We start from the raw sequence: 19555 nt of genomic DNA on the forward strand, positions 1-19555 counted from the left end.
TGCTATTTATTAATAAAATTAAATTTTTGTAAAACTACAAATAAATGTGAAGGAATCTGAATTAATGAATTAAATTTTTGAAAAAAAAAATCTAATAAAATTACCGTATAATAATACTTTATTAATATAAATTTGTAATCAAAGTTATTAAACAAAAGTGGCCAAATATAGAAATTATCATTCTGGAAGTTTAAAAAATAGAAGGGACTGATCCAAAATTTTTTCTTTTCAACCAGTTCACCATCATAAACTTCAGAAGTGAAGTAAGAAATGGCAAGAAAAAGAAAATATGGATCTGTACTAGGGGAGGAAAATAGTACGGCAAGCCCATATTTAGAATCAATCAATTTACCTGATGAAAACTATTATAGGAATATGACAGAATCCCCAATGGAGTTGGACCAACCACACATATCGACTAATCCTTTAAAACATGGGTTACCTAGGGCAAATGTGAATAATATGATAATGCAGGACATATATAATAGAAATATGGAAGGAAAAGCAGTTCCCAAAGTTCGAAGAAAAAGAACACTAATTCCTCAAGTGGTTGCTCATGAAAGAAATGACGTGGACCATTTTAAGAGAATAACATATCAAGATAACAATGTTGATATATTCCAAGATGATTTATCATTAAGAAACCATCCAACAAATCATGCCGTAAATAATAACTCTAAAAATACATTTATGTACAATACAAGAAGTAAAGCAATGTCAGTGAGACAAAATAATACTAATGTTTTGGGAAAATCTATGGAAAACGCTTCTAGAAAAAAATCTGAAAAGGGATCTTCTAATTTGCCTCCTCTCCCTAGAACTGAGGATTATTGGCCAAAAATCAATAAAGACACAACTCAAGATCACGAGGAGTATTTGAACAATATTCGTGATCAACATTTTAACCGTTATAGAAATAATGAGAATATTAGAAATGAAAATAATATAGAATTCTGCAGTCAACCAGGCGAATATCAAGCTAATGCTTACAGTGTGAGTGAAGGTATTTATTCAATAGAAACTCCACTAAAATCTTTTAGATCTGAGATATTAAGACCAGCTAATGATGACATAATGCCTATAAGGCGTTCCAGGGAAGTTAACAATGAGTTTCTGGAACATGATAATATTTATAATTATCGAAAAAACAATATAAATCATAAGAACGAAAGAGTTATTTGTCTTGCTAATTCTAATGGGAATTGTCTCGAAAATCGTTCTGAGAAATCCATAGTGAATCAAAGTTTACCAGTTCAAAAGCAAATTCATCAGAGAGGAATAAAGGTTCATTGTGATGCAATGGTTGGTGGAGATACCCCTCTTAGAGACATTCAAAATCTTCAAGAAGTCTCAAGTAACGATATCGTTGACTTAATCGAAATGAAAACGAGCGAGATTGGTGTTGGGCCATCTCCGAGAGTTGATATCAATCTCAAGAAGAAGGAAGAAAGTGAAAGCGATGGAAGAGAAGAACCAAAGCAAAGAGTTACGGGAAGTATTTTAAGAAAAAGTATCGAGGTTTCTGATGATAATAGTTCTAAACAAGTAAGGTTTTCTTCGAACAAATCTAAGTCAAAACAAAAAGAAGAAACCATTCCCGAATTTGAAGAACTGAGGTTTGATCCAGGTGAAATTCCATTAATTGATTATCATGAACATGAAGATAGGTTTGATACTATAGATTTTGACCAAGAGAATGGTTTTAATGTTAAAATAGATGAAAACAAGATGTTAGATACAATGACAGTTGATAACAATATATGTTTGAGGCTTGTTCAGCTATCAAAAGAGGAGATAAGATTGTTTGAAAAAGCTGTTCAGAGCCAAAAGAATGATGAGGAAAATCAGAATGGCTCTTCATACAATTATATTGATAATGAACTTATGATTAAAGCAATTAGTGGTGTTCATAAATACTTTTTGAACAAAGCTTTCGAATATGAAAATGAGAAGGAACTGGAATTACATGATATAATTTCATGTATTCCGGAAGTTAAGTATAACGAGGATAAGTATCAATCAGTGAATTCAGAAAGAGAAGAATTGATTAGTAAAATTGGCGTTCTGAATTTGAATATTAATAGATTAACGAAAGCTTTGCAAGAAGCAGAGGAATTAAATTCAAGGCTATCCTCATCTGGAGTTGATAATTGTCCTGAAGAGGATGACAATGAAGGTATTAAGGCTTTATCGGATGACTTTGGATATATTTTAAAGTGTACAAATATACTGCTGGATGAATTAGAATCAAATAAAGTTGGCCAGACTTTTGAATCACCAAGTTTAAACTCTGGAAAAGGAGAGCAAGAAAATAGCGATGTAGATAAAAGTGATACAAGCAATTTGTGCTCGCCTACTCCTGTAATTTCATGTGAAGATAACAACGCAGAGTTTGATTCAAATAGTGAACAGGAAAACAAAATAATCGATATTGATGGTTTATTAAATGAATGTCATCAATCCCAGTTTATTCAGATGGAAAGTATTGCAGTTTTGAATGATTGTATATCTCTCTTGGATGATGCTGAAATAGGAATGCAAAACTTTCAAAGATTATTGGCTAAAAAGGCATTTGACACCACTGAGGAAGATGACCAACATACTGGTTATAACTCTAATGGAGATTCAATGGAGATGGTTGAAGACACTTTATTAAGGTTGCAAAAAGGAGCATCAATAACTCCACGGTTTAGTTTAGAAGAAAGCCTTAATTACAGAAGAAGTAGTGCTGGATCTAGGAAAAATGTTGGGGGGAAAGTTTAGAAGGTATTTTTGTGATTCCTCTCAATTTCTTCGGTTAAATATGAAAGATAGAGGAGGTAGGAGATTTAAAAAAACTATAAAAATTATCTAAAAAAAAGATAGAAGTGAAAGCCCCGTAATACAAGGAATTAGGTTTCTCCTCAGATTTTGAAATCGAATATAAGTTATATAGCATATTTAAAAATCCAAAATATGATGATAGTGAGGGGAAAGTAAACATAGAAACAAAATCAAAAAACCTAAATTATAACCGATAAATTGCTTATAATTACTAATAATAATATAAAAGTATATGTAATTATTAAAAATAATAATTTTAACATATTTTCGTGATCTTCAAATTTTTGTTAGATTTTCTCGTATTTTTATAATGAATAATTAACTTCTTAACTAAATTTAAGAATTGAGACTTCCAATAAACCATCTTTTCCAAGGGTTTGTTTGATATATCAATAATCTTTATTCGAGCCCAAGCGTTAAAATTTTCCTCATTATAGAGCTCTGTATAAGAATTAGGGATTAATTTTCTATTTAGATAGATTGACTTGATCGGCATAAAATCAGAATAATTAGGGCATAAACAATGCTTGTTGGTGTATAAAGATGTTATAATTAGTGAACAATCGCAGACCGATCTTCCTAAGAAAAACTTAGAGAGCCATAAAGTGACGTCTTGAACAGCACAGCTGAATTCTGGATCATTATTTAACACTTCCCCAATATTTCCGTTACATTGATTTTTATCTGAAAAATTTTTATTAATGTGAAAAACGAGTTTTGTTAAATATAATAATCCAAATTGAAAATTCTCAATAACTTTAGTATTATAGAATTCAATATTCATTAAATTTGAATTAGATGATAAAGTTTCTTCTATTTTAGTAGAAATATTCATGGTTTGGTTGTTAATTAAATTCCTGATATCATTTATTGGTATAATAAATTTAAGGACAATATATAAATAATAAGCCAATAATTGTTGTCCAGCACAAAAAGTTTGACATAATATTAATTTATGAAAAATTTGAGAAAAATGAGAAAGGGACTCAAAAAATATAGGGATTTCATTCTGAATAATTTCTGTGAACTCATCATTTTTCATTAAATGATTTACACTAGTAATCGAACTATTTTGAACAACTTTCCCTGAAATTTTCAAAGCTTTTAAGAATTCACGAGAAACTTGATCCTTCGATTTGGAAAAGAATAAATGAATAGGAGAATATGAATTTTCAAAATTATCATCTTTTGATAATTTTTGTATAGAAACCTGACAAGGTATGTTTTTTACCCCACACAATCTTTTATATCTAAATAATAACTCAAATTCACGATCAATTTCATCCAAAGTTGTACCAGAGCTGTCAGCTATCCAAGAATTATCTTGAATAAGCTTTTGGAGAATTCTGTATAATGTAAAATCTCGTGTTAATAATGGTAATATGCATTTTGGTTTAAATTCCAAATTAAATATTTGGCGCGCAAATATTGTGTGAAAAGTGCATGCATTTAAAGGGAAAAAAGGAATATTAATCATAGACAAATTTGGCTCAAACCAGCCAAGTCTAAATAAAGTTTCTTGGATAAAAATAAGAGGAATTCTTGGTGAAATGATATGACTGTATAACTGAGTTTTGTTAAGTCCAAATTCAAAAAGAATTTTATTTATGATATCATTAATCATAGTTGTGGACTTTCTTTCAATCTTTAAAATAAAATAATTCATAGTAACCTCAAAGTCATCAATTATTTGGCCTTCTTTTTTTTCAAAAATTGAAACAATTGTTGGGCCTTTGATTCTGGAAAAATCAAATTGATCGTTCTGAAAACATTTAATAAAATTCAGCTTTATGTTGGAAAATGTTGAAAATACGGACTGCATTCCTCCATCTATAAGGAAATCCCACTTTGTTTCGTAAAAATTAACTTTGAAGAATTTCCAATTTTTTGGAAAAGTTTCCATTTTATTTTTTCCTTCACAATAATATTATTACGATAGCCTTACACAAATAACTCACTCTGCAGATATATTCCAACCTCTTCTTCTGCCTTTCTTTCCTATCCTCCCTTCCCTATGCCTAAACTTTCCTCATGTACTTAAAATAATAATTAAAAATTAAATGTCATGTATATGAGGCGCGCGCGGTAAATTCTTTTTTATTCATCAAGCTTGAAAACCCTAATTCAAGGTTATTGTAAATATTGAGTGAGATCCTTGATTTCTAAAATTGAGAGGAAGAAATAATTTTAGAAGGAATTAATGAGCAATAAGGAGAGATTGGAGTTCCTTTATAACCCAAAGGCTTTATTGGAATACGACAATGAAAAGTATTTACTGGGTAAGTTTTTTATATTGGTGGAAAGAAAAAAAGGGTTTTGTACGTAATATAGTTAAGAGGATTCTTGAGATTAAAATAGAATTGCTTCAAGTTTTGGAGTAATGTAGCGATAATAATAGTTTTGAAGGCAAAATATCGTGGTTATAAGTATATAACTTCTTGGAAAAAAAAAAGTTTAATTTAAATAAAAGGATTTAATGCTAAAACATTAAAATTATTTATTTTCAATAAATATCTATTTTTCTTCAAAAAAAACTGTTAAATAAAATTCTAATAAACTAACAATAAATTCAAAAGATGCTATATTACAAGGAACTAAACACTTAAATAATGAGATACATTACAAAACTATTAAAATGTCAATTAATATTATGTTTAGTAAACAAATTACTTTAGATTGCCTTCATAAACAAACAAATACTAAGATATTACTACAAACCCCATAAATTTTAACAAACCTGAACTAAATTATTAATTTACTATATAATTCATTTTTTTTCCAGGTGCGAGTATTCCAGAAAACACTTCCAAAATATTAGGTGAAACAAATTTTCAAAACCAAGAAGAATTTGTGCCTGATTTTGATTTAGAAGAAAAAGAAATAATAAACAGACTAAGAGAAGATCCCTTACTAATCATTAAAAAGATGGAACTGAAACATATGAAGATAGTTGATGAATATAACAAGAAAATAGATGAATTTACTCAAAAGAAATCGACATTACCGAATACAGAAAGAAATACAAAGTTTAGAAAAAGCTCTCTTTCAAGATCACCCGAAAGGCGATCAGACCCATACTTTTCACATAATTATAAACATTCACATGACTCAAGAAAGAATTATCTCACAAACAAATATGGAAACAGAAATGGAAATGACAATCATCTCTCAAAGTCTCAAAAAGAAGAAAAACTTCAAAATATGATAAATTATGGGAAATTCATTCAAAATGAAAGAAGCCACAAATTTAACGCTAAAAATATTTCCAAGGAAGAACCCGCCAAAAATCACAATCACAATTATTTGCAAGAAATGAGAAGTCAAATCAATCAAAAACAAATTTCATCTTTAGAACAGAGAATGAAGTTTATGAAAAATTGATAATCAGAATAATACAGGTATATTTATATTCAAAAAACTTAAAGGCTTTAGATTTGTCTCTTGATTAAATTTAATGGTCTCCCAATTCAGCTTTAATTATATATTAGCTAATATTATTATTACCTTAATTGCTTCCACTGTTTTTACCTGTTGCCAAAACATGAAATACATGCATTAAACTACATGCAAAGCCCTGCACTTGTTAATTTTTGTCCACATTAAATAATTTTTTTTTTTATAATTTAGTTTAATTTTGCAGTAATATTTGAGAAATAATTATTATCCCCAGGTATCAAAAAAATTATCACAATGAGAAAGAATTTCAGGAAAGTCTGTATATATTCTTATAATTGATGATTTATTAGTAATAGAAAACTGGATTATCAGATAGTATTTAGGTGGTAAGTGGATGCAGAACCATCTATAGCTTATTTCAATTTCACATTTTTCAATCAAATTATCTTTCTTAAGATCAATTTTACGAATTAGCAAATCATGTTTAAAGTCAAATTCCTCCTTAATACTGAATTTCTCATCAATCATAGAAAGTAATCTGTTTCCATCAATTTCAAAAATACGTAAGTGTTTATTAATGTTATTTAATACTAAATTTGAAGGAATATCCAAAAGTTTACAAGTATTAATAATTTCTGAAATACCCTCTTGATATTTTATTTTTGAGTGTTCCGAATCCAATAATTTCAAACTGAGAGCTTTATAGCATTTTAAAGTCCAGTTTTCGTCTGGAGAGGGGTGAAAGTAGTCTTGAAAAGAGATCTGAATATCCTCAAGTTGATCATAGAAAGTATGGCCAAACTCGTCATTGAATTCCAAATAAATGTGTAATTTTCCTGGTATTGGAAACTTTACTTTTGCAATTAACAAAAGGAAAACTATGTTGTTATTCATATTTATTACTTTTGAACTCCCTTCTTCTAGGTATTTCTCAATCATCTTCTCATCAATATCTTCTTTCTCTATTTCTTGAATATTTTGAGGTTTCAAAAACGGAATATATACTGGTTCAATTCCTAAAGAGTTATTGCTTGATTTAAAACTTAATTTTATTCCATACAGACAAGTCTGAATCTCATTGATTTCCAGATATCTAATTTGGAAGGGTAAAATTAAAGCGTTATGTTCTGTATTCTTTGAGAAAATAGAAAACGAGTTATCTCTCAAACCATATATTTGTCTTCTAAATTTTTTGTAAATATCTAATCGAATTTTATACAATTCTTTAGTCTCGTTCTCTGTTACATGGCCTTTTAAATTACTCTCTTCTTGTTTTGAAATGGATTCCAAATTGTTTAATTTTAATTCTTTTTGTTCAGAATCCTCCATTCCAAACAAACTATTAATATTTTTCAAGCTCATATAATTCATTGAATATTCTATTTCTGATATTGAATCCAATAATTGGGTGTCATAAGTCTTTAGCTGACTTTTTACATAGCCAAATAAGTTGTTTAGTAGGTAAACTACATTGTAATTATTCATATTATTAGTTATTATAGACAAAAAAACCTAAAAATGTGTTAACCATTATTACGATAAAAATCAAAAGCTAAATTAAACTTACTGTATAAATCTTATTCATATAGATCCATTTTAATACAGGCTTGTGAATTTTTTCTAAAAATACTTTTGAAATATAAAATAAAGAATTGATTAGATCAGAAATTACAGTATGATTCCCCATCTCTGTGAATAATCTAGACTTCTGAGACAAGTAAATTAGTACCATTAAGAATGGATCAATATCTCTTGGATTATTTAGGGTTTTGATATGGTTGAGGAAAGTTTCAAATAAAAGCAGAATATGCTCACTAAAGCATTAAATCAAACAAAATCGAGAAAATTCATTAGTTAATTAGTCAGAATATCAAATTAAAGCCAAGAATTAATTTAAACTTACAAATTTTCTCTGTTTTCTGAATAAATTGATATCAAATGTAATAACTGAATTGAATTATTTATGTGGTCAGATGATATTTGAAAATTTGGATGGCATGTATATTTGATAATTAAGTCAGAAATATGTTGATTTATCCCAATTAGTATTGAAATTTTGAATAGTAGTTTTAAGTAAATTGAATGAGCTCCAATTGGAGCCTTAATAATAATATACTCTTGCAAACTATTAAGAGATTCATAAAGAATTTCAAGAAAGTCTTCGTCATTATTGCATTGAAAAACTTTATAGAACTTGAGTTGAAGAATGATAAGTGATTTAAAGTATTTGATTTTGCAAAAATCGTGCCATTTGGGTATTAATAGGTGGTGGATAAACTTGGCTAAAGTGTTATTTTGATTACTACTAGTTTGTTCAATAATATGACCAGAATACTTTGAAATTACAAATTGAATCCATTTGGAAGAGTATATGCGAAACGTAATAGGAAAATGAAAATTATTTAAAATACCAATAATATGATGATAAGCATTAGAAAATGACTCTTTTGAAATTTCTTCCAATATAAAGATACAAATCTCAAACAAAATATGAATTCTGGAGGAATATGAAAATGGTAAAAGAGATGATTCTAATATATTTGAAGGTATCAATAATGTTTTTGTAATTTTTTTTAAGAATAGAATTCGTTTATGTAGATTCCAACACGAGACAGATTTCAAATTTTCCATAATATAAGTCACCAAATATGTAAGAAATCTTTCCTTTTCCTTAATAACTTTAGAAATATTTGCTTGTTTAGTTTGGTTATTGACAATTAAAGTAATAATAATATTGATGATCAGCTCAATGAGCTGGTCATTATAAATATTGTTTTTATTGAAGTTCTTACAATCCGTAATAAACTCTTTCTCAAAATTATCCGGCCAAATACTTGGGTGAATATTCTTTTGAATAAAACCAAGACCTTGTTTTTTTAAATCAATTTGTTCATTTTCCAAATTTGGTATGGGATTGATTTCTATTAGAGGGCAAAAAATCAATGGATAACTTCTATTAATTTCTATAAGACATTCAATTGCATATTTTCTTAAGATTGAAAAGTAATTTTGGAATAATAATGGATTCCTATCTTGAAATTTTTGAATTTTAACACAATCTTCTTTAGATATTATAAACAATATAGAAAGGAGCTTAGAGAACCAGAAAGGAACAACTTCCAATAAGTTCAGACTGAGAGCAATACTTGTAAAAGCTATGAGAGTCTGAGATTGTAGTATTATAGGAATCGAATATTTTGGATTATTTATCAATTCTTGGTAAATATTATCAACAGAAATAGAATTTGAACCTGAAAGAATTGTACTGGCTTCAAACAAATTGATTGACTCTCTTGCTATTTCCTTATAATTTGCTGCAATAATATGTTCAAAGATATTAAAGGCTGTATTATATCTGTCCCAGCACCTCTTATCTGTTAATATTTGCTCAGGTTTTCCCAGTATTGTCTCATACTGCTCTTCCAATAAAGTCAATATATCCAGTTTGACTTCAAGCTGATCAGAAATAAGAAGAGTTGATAAAATATAATCAAATAGTATACTTATTTGTTTATCTTTGATATTATATTCATTAATTACCGAAATTTTGAGAGTTGAAATTTCAACGTCGTTAGAAAGATTATTATTGTTATTTAAAATACTTTCTTTATCCAAATCAGAGGATACAGACGTTTCTTGGACATTTTTTAAGTGATTTTTGCTCAAATCTTTGTTTTTATTTTTCAAATGGTCAGTATAAAGTTGATCTGGTAATTTATCTTCACTTGAAACAAAACCTTTAGTTTTGGTCTTTTTTTGAACATTAGAGTACTTTATTGGCATTCTTTTATTCATTAAATTATATATTTGGTTCAATACTTTTTCTCTACTTTCATTTTCATTATTTAAGTTAAATCTCAGTAGTGAAATAATGTTGCTTGTATTAAATGATTCACCTTGAACTTCAAAACTTTCATCTTCATTGTTAATATTAAGATAGTTATTAGCAATTCCATGAGTAATAGTTTGTTTTCCATGATCGTTATTAATAACTTTGGCATTCATGTTGATGGATTTCTATTTCTACGCTCCCCACAACTTGAAACTAGGAGCTTTGACTTTTTGTTAATTTAATAAAATACTTGTTTAAATCATAAAGTTTAGAAATTATCACCAAATTTGGTTTTTTATATTCTAGCATAAATCTAAGGCAAATTAATTGGCCTTCTTCAAGTTGAATGCTGATTCTTTTTTAAAACTCTATTAATTTAGTATTTCCATTGATTTCTTAGTGAAACTATTTGTTAGATGCCTTCAAAATGTTCTTTATAGTTTGTTGTTAAATAATTAGTAAAAAAAGATTTAAATTTTAATAGTCTATATTTTTTTTATTCCTTTTATTTTTAAATTAATTTTTTCTCACTTTCATTTTTGTGTACATATTTACATTAATTTTAGATACCGGTATTTTACACGTGTGGCGGGAACATATAATGGAAAGAATTATTTGCATGGTTTGCATGCAAACAAATACAAAAATAACAAAAAAAGAAGAAAATTTAAAAACTAAAATTAATAAATTTTTAGTTACTATTTTAACTAATTCTCCTATTTGAGTTTGTAAAAAATCGGGTGAAGTGATTATATATCTTAGTTTTTAATTTATTATCTTTATTATTAATAAATTCTTTAATGCGTGGATGTGACCATAAATTTGAATTTTTTCTTGATATTTTAAGAGTAATAATATTTGAATTTGAGTTTCTGCAAGATTCAGAGTTGGAACTTGTGTTGTAATTCAAAGAATTGTTATTTTTTGGATTGCATGTAATTTCAGCAATTAATTTAATATTTGAAATTAAATGAATTTGTCTCTCACTATTTTGATTTGCAGTGTTTATTTTTTTGCTTAGTGTTGATTCAAAGCTTTCTGTCTCTTCTAACAGGTGCCTATCTCCACTATTAAATTCATTATCTTTTTGAATCTCTATCATTCTTGAAATATCTTCACGACATATGTGACATTTAGGATGTTGCTTTTGTTTGAAGTTGTTTGATATATAATCTCCAAGACAATCCAAGCATACGTTTCCATGTCCACATGGTGAAAAAATAATTATGGAGTCAAAATCTAGAAAACATATATTACAAATAAATTGATTGTTGGTACTTTCACTTATATTTTCCGTATGAAATGAATTTATTCTGGAAATGGTTGAATCTGAGAAATTAGTTTTTGTTGAGCATACACTTGGCAAATTTTCATTTTGTGATTTTTCCTCAAAATTTAAATTCTCAAGAAAGTCTGAAATAGAAAATTCTAATATTTTTAATTTATTTTTATTTGAATATTCCTCCAATTCTATTTTAGAAATTGACTTATTTTCCATTTCTTTATGTTGAGTTATGTACCATAAACAAAGATTTGTGCTAAAATTTTCGAATCTAGAATCCAAAATTTTAAAGTATGAATTACTAATTGGAATGACTACCATTTCATTTTCTTTTTTACCACTTAATTTTGGGTTCCTTTCCTTTATTCTTTCTAGATCACTTTCACAGACTTCTTCTCTTAATTCAATTATGTTAATTTCATTGTTCTGTTCTTGTCTGATATTATTAGTTTGAAATAAAACAAAATTTCTATTCGAATTTGTTTCTGTATCTGATACAAAATTTTCATCATAAATTTTAACTAATATTCTTAAATTCTTCTCAAATTCTATTATTACTGTTGTTACCCAAATCATAAATATCCATGGCTTAACTATACCCAGAATACACAAGCTTACCGAGACAATAATAAGTAATCCTGCTGGAATAAATATAAATGTGGTTATGAAGTCATTCATTAGCTTGTATCTTCTGGAGATATTAAATTTTATCTCTAGAAAATATTGAATTAAATATAAAATAAGACAAATCATAGCTATAAACCAAACGAAAACTTGAATAACTATTAAGTATTCTGGAGAAGAACCGAGAAACCACCAATTTATGCAATCTTTGCCTTCAATACCAGTTATAGATAACGATAGTGATGCACTTGTGACATAAAAAATTGATATAGCACTCGATTTTAATAATTTTTTGTTCAGTACCTGTCTCATAACCTTTAGTGGAAGCAAAAGCTGAGCTACTATATACATCAGCAGTATTATCCATTTAAATAGTAGTAATATAAGAGAAATTGTTTGTATAAATATTGGATTATTCACACTATTTTTACCATCAAGCATTAAAGAATAAAACTCACCACTTTCATTCTCAATTATATCTGAAAATGAATTTTCTAGGATTGAACAGTTACAATGATCTTTTCTCACGAATAGTCTATCTCCATTTAATGTTCGTTTTCCCATTTTTTGTTCACCTTCTGAAACATAAACGCTACTTTCCCCTATTTTCAATCCTCTCATACTTTTTCTAAGACCATTTTCTGATACTCTTTTTTCTAAAAATGTGTTTTCAATTGTGAGAAAGATCGGATCTTTAATTAGCATTACTAATATATTATTATTCTTATCTATACCCATACTATCTACAACATTACTTTCTGTCGAATTTGAATGATTTATAGACCTTGCTTCATTATTATGATTTTCATTTAGTAATACTCTTACCCACTTTTTCCCCGAATAAAAAGAAGCGAAATTCGGTGCTAAAAAATATATTTCCATTATTAATGGTAACAATATTGTAAGAATTAAAGTGGCGCGCAAAACATGCTTTCCTAAGGTTAGCTTTTGACTAGAAGTAATAATACCATTTTCGTTTCTCATTTCAAATCCAAAAATTCTTTTTTTTTTTTAAATTAGATTAGTAAACAACTTTTTAATTTGTTTAACGAATAATTAAAATCCCAATTATTACATATTTTTTACCCTATTTTTTTTTTCATCTTAATTATATTTACATGAATAATTTTGGGACTTTTGTTATTTTTTTCAACTAGAATTTTTGAAAATTCAGAATGGAGAAAAAAGATCTCTATAAATTAATGATAATTGTTAATCTTGTCAATTCCATCAAAAGTAAAATATTTATAGATTGTTCTTTTTCTCCAATTTTGTGATACTAAATATTAATACTTATTCCAATGTTTACCCATTTTATATTTGTGAGTTTTCGCTAACTTAATTTATATATACAATATATGCACCCTTTGACCAGGTGACTTTACCGCCGGAATCACATGTACATGAGGCCGCTTTGGCGCCATGATGAAAACAATTATTCACTCGATACCATATAAACTTAATAAATATAAATAAAAAAAGTATAAAGGGGACGATGGCGCAAATAAAATTCTATCTTAGATAATTTCTGAGGGAATAGAGATTCTTAAATGATTGATTGAAGTTTTTATCATTTGATTTTAAGTGTAATCAAAAAATGGGGGGAAATTGTGTTATGCATATATGCAAAAAAAAAGTATTTTTGATTAGAACAAAAATATTAATGCTTGTTATTTTTTAAAGACAAACTAAACAATAATATAAATATTGGTAAATGTGTGTGTTTATACATTTAAAAAAGTTTGCATTAGTATAAGGTATAATTACCAGAATTCAAACTGATTTAAGATATATATATATATATATATATATATATATATATATATATGTTTATAAAATTTAACCGTCATTGTTCCAGATAATTTAAGAATATAATCTTAATTATAATCGAATAGTACTGGCAATAAAAATCGAAAATCATGGATATGTATAATAACTTTGATAACATTGAAAGTGACTACATTTCATTGGGAAGATTTAACAATAACTACTTGAATATTTCTGATAATCATAATCCTAATACTAATAATAATAAGAATAATATTAACAGAAATAATAATACTCTAAATGAATATTTTAATTTGGGTAATAAGAGGTTTTCAACAATATTAAGATTCTTAGTAATATTGTCTTCTCTTATTAGTTTACTTGTTTTAATAAAGTTGCCAGTGAAAAATAGAATAGAATTGAGAAAGGAAATGCTTGAAAATGCTCTGCTTCTGAAGAAGAAACATGAGGAAAAAATTCATAATAAATTTGAGAATGATAAAGTGAGCCCAATAGTAGATGCAACTCAAATTTCTAATTTGAAAGAGAATAAAACAAGGGTATTAATTTTAGAAGAGAATGGAATTGCCAAAAATCAAACTTCAAAAGAAAATGATAACAGCAATATATTTAATAAAGATAAAAATAATATTAGGACAGATGCTATTAGATTGGAAGAAAATATGAAGTTAGATCTTGGAAACTCTGTATTTGGAAGTCATTATAACGTTCATGGTGTTAATAAAAGAGCCATGGAAAATGACATATGTAATGATAAGGATTACACAAAAAAAGTATTGAAATTGGTTTACGAGCTTTCCTATTTTGCTTTACCCAAGGATACAAAAAACATAAGAAAGTTTGAGGCAAGTGATGTTAAAGTTTTTAATGAGGAAATGTGGGTAGTTTGTGATAATTCATGGATGATTGGAAAGTTTGGATTAAGCTTAACTCCCTTTTCAGACTTAAACAAACTATTAAGTATGCAAACAACCACATCTGGTGGGAACCCTTTAGACATTAATACGCTTTTGTTAGGAACTGATCCAAATGTTGAGGATTCACAATGGGAAGCAATTGTTAGAGATGATGTTACTGGGCATCTATTTGTAATAAGAGAATCAATACCTCATAATTTAGATCAAGAAGTATTGGCGGAAGATATTTCAAATGGCTTAAAATCAGGGGAACAAAATTCGCTCAGACATTATCATTCGCATATTATTGAGTTAGCCTTAGTAAAGGTAAATAATATTGAGTCTTATGAAGTTTTAGAAACATGCACTGCAGAACAAAAATTTGATTTTGATAACAAAGGTTTTGAAGGAGCAGTAGGACTTAGAGCTCGAAATGGTGATTTTTATTTGTTGGGACTTTGTGAAGGTAATTTTTGCATGGGAGGAATAAAAGGTGAAGAATATGGTAATGGAAGGCTTATTTTAATGAAGAAAGAATATATAGACAAAACATTGGAACTTAAAAATGAAAATGTATTACAAGATGAGATGAATAGTCTAAAATCAAAATGTATTTGGAGGTCAGTTAGGATGATTAATATTCCTAAAGAAGCTAATTTTCAAGATTACTCATCCATTGATATAAGAGGCAATCAAGTTGCAATTACTTCGCAAGAAGATTCAAGTATGTGGCTTGGAGAAATTGATTTTGGTGATGGGGAATATTTGGACCCTGAAAAAATAGAACTATTACCTAATGGACGAGTTTACCATTTCCCAAGAGATCATGTTTGTGATTTTAAATATTGTAATATTGAAGGAGTTTCTTTTATTTCTGACAATATGATAGTGACAGTGTCCGATAAAATGAAAAAAAGAAGCAGACAATCACCAAAATGTTTACATAAAGATCAATCTATTCACATTTTTGCAATTCCATAAAAGTTATGGTTTTTTGCTATTTGCATGCAAATTTTTCTTTATTAATTTAAAAAATATTTACACGTCATTAATACCGGTATAAATAATACCACATGCAAAATTTTTCAATAAAGGGTTAGTAATAACAATAAATATAACGGTGAGACTATTCAATATTAAGAAAAAATGACGGAAAGAGTAAAAAGTAGTAAATTATAATTTAATATTATTAGCAATAAAAAATAATACAATTTTATGTTATTAGTTTTTAATAGTATTTGTTTCTTGATTAATATAATATAATAATTTCTTCTATTATTTGATAAATGTTAATAGTATATGAAACAAGGAGTATAATTATAAATAAGTAAAAATGATTCTGAATTATAAATTATTCTTTTCACTAGAATCATCGTAAAGTTGTAACTTAGGATAAATAACTTCAGTGCATTTCTCTGAAAAATAGTTATTTTTATTTGGGTTTGATTCATTATTATTAAGTTGCCAGGCAATTTCAATGGGAGAGCGACAAAGATGGCAACATGGACTTTTCTTTAGTTTACATACAGTCCATTTCATTAATTCATCTATACAATTGTCGCATATTCCACTATGCAAACATGGAGAAAAGACAATGTTACTTGGGTTTTCATAGCATATCATACAGTTAATTGTCTGAGAAGCATTATTTGACTGAGAATCAGATAAGTATTCATTATTTTCCATTTTTTCATTTTCTGTTTCTTTATTATTTGAAAAATTACTTACTGAAAAGAATGTGGATGATATCTTAGTGAGACTAATTGAAATAAATGAATGTTTAAAGATTAAGGGAGGAGGTTGAGAGTTATAATTACATTTTACAACCCATTCTCTCTGACCATTGTTATTGCAATGAATCTTCTCCTCATCTTTCAAAAGATATGAAGGAAATACATATTTATAATATCTAATCTTTTTCTCTTCAAAGGTATGATGATCAGTAATAAGTCCCAAATAACCTCTCAATAGAAGGTCTAAAGATTGTGAAATAATTGTAATAAAGCATGAATTAACCCAAGGACTTGTAATTCTTGTAGAAAGTAAGAGAACACTACCACTTAGAGAAAACCCGAATCCACAACAAGAAATTACTGAGAGTATATGCTGAATGAGAATTTTCCTTTTTTTTGAACGATAATTCTCTTCTACTTGACTATTATCATTATTTCTTATTGAACTACTTGATTCAGGAGAAGTTTCTGAAGAATTAGAGTTATTAATGTTGTCTTGATTGTCGGTATGATCAAAGTATGGTAGTCTAGCAATATAGAAGCAAGCAGTTGTAATTAATACACAAATCCAAAGTAACCATTGTATTTTTTCATGTATTGCAATTTTTGGAAATTTACTACATTTGCTGGTTGTAAGCCCAAACAATAAATATACACATGATAGTGACCAAATATAAAAAATGCTAAATGAAACTAATGACTTAAATTCTTGAATGAACTGAAATTGGGCTACATTATTGATATTATTATCATTTTCTGTACTTGTGAAAAATGTATTAAAACTCCACAACTGTATAACCATTCTGGAAATCAGTATACACCATCTGACTATCACAAAAGAGGTAGAGATAATTTTGAATATATTTGTAGGTTTGTATCTATAGGTATTCTTATGCATTCTCAAAGAGGTAAATCCCAGAATCTTATTTCTCGTATTTTCATCCTTATTCATATATAAGATTTTCACTTTCCTGTTTTGTCCCTCTCTCCTTGTATTATAAATTACCTGGTTAAACTCATTGTTCAAATTAGTTACTGGACACCAAATAGATGGAACTAATAGTGATATATGGTCATTATTACTTAAACTCTCATCTTTTGAAATTAAAAGGCGGGCATCTCTATTGTTGCACACATTTGAATTATAGTTATTTTTTGACTTTTTATATTTTGAATTCTGAGAGAAAAGTCCATTACTATCGTATACATTCATTAGACTTAGAAACTGATCGGTGTTAATTTTTTGCTGGTAATTTTTCTTCTGTATTAACATGTTATATTCCTGTTGATTTATTCTTAGTAATAAATCATTGTTAATTGCATGTTTATTCATTGACATTGGTATTAGAAACCAATCACTTTCTCTCAGGAAGACTGACAAAAGAGGAGTAACTGTGTGAATTTCATTAATTAGTGGTAGGATAGTCAAAGACAATATTATGAAAATTCTTAGAACAAACTTTATTAATGGAAGTTGAGTTCTTGAATTATATTCAAGTTGGATTAAACATTCACGCACTTTTTCCACATATTCTTTCCATAGTTTTATTAATCTTATAGATACTGAGCTGCTTTGTTGGTCTCTCATTGAATTCCTTGAACTTTCTTCATTTTGGGGATTTCTTTCAATTCTTTGAATTTGAGTTAACTCTATATTTCCTTCATTACTTAAACTAAAGTGGCCATTTGATTGACTGTTTTCTTCTTCTACCTCAAAATCATTATTTCTCGTTACATTAACTCCTTCTGTAGAAACTTCTGGTATGTTTGGCATTTCTTTATAGTGTATATATATACTAACACATATATACACTATATATATATAGTGTATATATATATATTCTTTTTTTTTTTGATAGTTAATTTATACTTTTACTTTAAATATAATTAATATTCTTTGCTACTTTATTCAGTGCTTCAAAAATATGAACTAGGTAGTATTTTCTATATTGGTAGGAAACAAATGCTTATATTTAATGCCAAGTTGAATTTAATTACGTGTAATATTCATGTGATCACTTGATTAAAGTTTCAAGAGTATCTTTTCCGGATCTGTTGCAATCTTTTTAAAGATCCCCTTTATTCTTTTCTTAATTATTACTTAATTAATGCTTAAAATTGGACTTATTAAAATAAAAAAGTAATATTTCTCAATTCTATTTTTTCTTGTCTTTTTCTAGTATTTTTTTATCTTAATTCTACTTTTTAGTCCTTTAATTATGCTGCTTTTTAATACCTTTTCCTATTACTTTATTTATCCTGGTACTTTATTTTACGCGTTGTCGCGATGCATGAGTTACTCTAAGCATGACATTTGGCGGCAAAGTGCATTCATGCAAACACGTAATAAAATTTTTTAATATATTTTCACAGTAAAAAAAAATCTTACGTGTTTGCATAATAATGCAAAAAAAAAAAAAAAAAAATTAGCAAAAAAAAAAACTTTATATAAAAAATTGATTTAATTTTAATATATTCAGAAGGTTAGGAATATTTTTTTTTTTCGTCTATTTTTCCCAGCCTTATCTAGAAAATGATAAACTGTTTATTTAATATATAGATTAATTTAAAGCAAAATTATTAATAATAGCGATTCAACAGCTAATAATAAGAAATTATAACCTGACTACTTTCTGTCAGCTACCATACTAACTTATTGTATTCATATGCGATCCTTTTTTCTAAAACTTTTTATTGTTTTCCAAATATAACAAAATTAACAATAACACTTTATTCTAATTTTCTTAATTTATAAATTTTCTCACACTTTATTATATTCCTGTAACATACAGAAAACTTCACCAGTAATTCGAGCGAATTTTTTCAAGGAGAAATCATTTTTGCAGCTGAAAATTTTAAAAATATTAATTATTAATATAAAAAGTTATAGGCTAATAGTCTAATCCTTAATCTTAAAAAAAAAAAAGAAGGAATATTCAATTTAATTAAATGCAATGCAATCCTGATCATATTAAAAATAATAATTACATTTACTGACCTTATAATCAATTCAAATATTTCTATTAAAATATGTTCGAAACAAATTGACTTAAGATATGTTTATTAATTTGGCGGGCTTCTCCTATACTTTTTGCTCTTAGTCAAATTTCGAAGCTAATGGAACTTTGAATAATTTTTCAAGTTAAACTTTTAATAATCTGAATGAATTAAAAATTGATAT

The 19555-nt window shown here is 27.3% G+C and overlaps 7 protein-coding genes across 7 annotated transcripts; 3 read left to right on the forward strand and 4 right to left on the reverse strand.

The window, feature by feature from the left end:
• Positions 1–270: 270 nt before the first annotated feature.
• Positions 271–2763, forward strand: cubi_02038 (uncharacterized protein; the record flags this gene model as incomplete). Its single annotated transcript, XM_029019050.1, has 1 exon — positions 271–2763. The coding sequence occupies one exon, from the start codon at positions 271–273 to the stop codon at positions 2761–2763; it is 2493 nt and encodes an 830-aa protein (XP_028876524.1).
• A 316-nt stretch (positions 2764–3079) lies between these two features.
• Positions 3080–4726, reverse strand: cubi_02039 (uncharacterized protein; the record flags this gene model as incomplete). The annotated part of the gene is made up of 1 exon (XM_029019051.1): positions 3080–4726. One exon carries the CDS (start codon positions 4724–4726, stop codon positions 3080–3082), a length of 1647 nt encoding a protein of 548 aa, XP_028876525.1.
• Positions 4727–5023: 297 nt separating this feature from the next.
• cubi_02040 (uncharacterized protein) lies at positions 5024–6204 on the forward strand (the record flags this gene model as incomplete). The annotated part of the gene is made up of 2 exons (XM_029019052.1): positions 5024–5102; positions 5621–6204. The coding sequence occupies 2 exons, from the start codon at positions 5024–5026 to the stop codon at positions 6202–6204; spliced, it is 663 nt and encodes a 220-aa protein (XP_028876526.1).
• Positions 6205–6483: 279 nt separating this feature from the next.
• On the reverse strand, positions 6484–10224 carry cubi_02041 (uncharacterized protein; the record flags this gene model as incomplete). Its single annotated transcript, XM_029019053.1, has 3 exons — positions 6484–7731; positions 7787–8033; positions 8123–10224. The coding sequence occupies 3 exons, from the start codon at positions 10222–10224 to the stop codon at positions 6484–6486; spliced, it is 3597 nt and encodes a 1198-aa protein (XP_028876527.1).
• Positions 10225–10754: 530 nt separating this feature from the next.
• Positions 10755–12839, reverse strand: cubi_02042 (uncharacterized protein; the record flags this gene model as incomplete). The annotated part of the gene is made up of 1 exon (XM_029019054.1): positions 10755–12839. One exon carries the CDS (start codon positions 12837–12839, stop codon positions 10755–10757), a length of 2085 nt encoding a protein of 694 aa, XP_028876528.1.
• A 1037-nt stretch (positions 12840–13876) lies between these two features.
• On the forward strand, positions 13877–15622 carry cubi_02043 (uncharacterized protein; the record flags this gene model as incomplete). The annotated part of the gene is made up of 1 exon (XM_029019055.1): positions 13877–15622. The coding sequence occupies one exon, from the start codon at positions 13877–13879 to the stop codon at positions 15620–15622; it is 1746 nt and encodes a 581-aa protein (XP_028876529.1).
• A 363-nt stretch (positions 15623–15985) lies between these two features.
• cubi_02044 (uncharacterized protein) lies at positions 15986–18148 on the reverse strand (the record flags this gene model as incomplete). The annotated part of the gene is made up of 1 exon (XM_029019056.1): positions 15986–18148. The coding sequence occupies one exon, from the start codon at positions 18146–18148 to the stop codon at positions 15986–15988; it is 2163 nt and encodes a 720-aa protein (XP_028876530.1).
• Between the last annotated feature and the right edge of the window lie 1407 nt (positions 18149–19555).

This window comes from Cryptosporidium ubiquitum (assembly GCF_001865345.1).
Source record: "Cryptosporidium ubiquitum isolate 39726 chromosome Unknown contig_12, whole genome shotgun sequence".
Lineage (NCBI taxonomy): Eukaryota > Apicomplexa > Conoidasida > Eucoccidiorida > Cryptosporidiidae > Cryptosporidium > Cryptosporidium ubiquitum.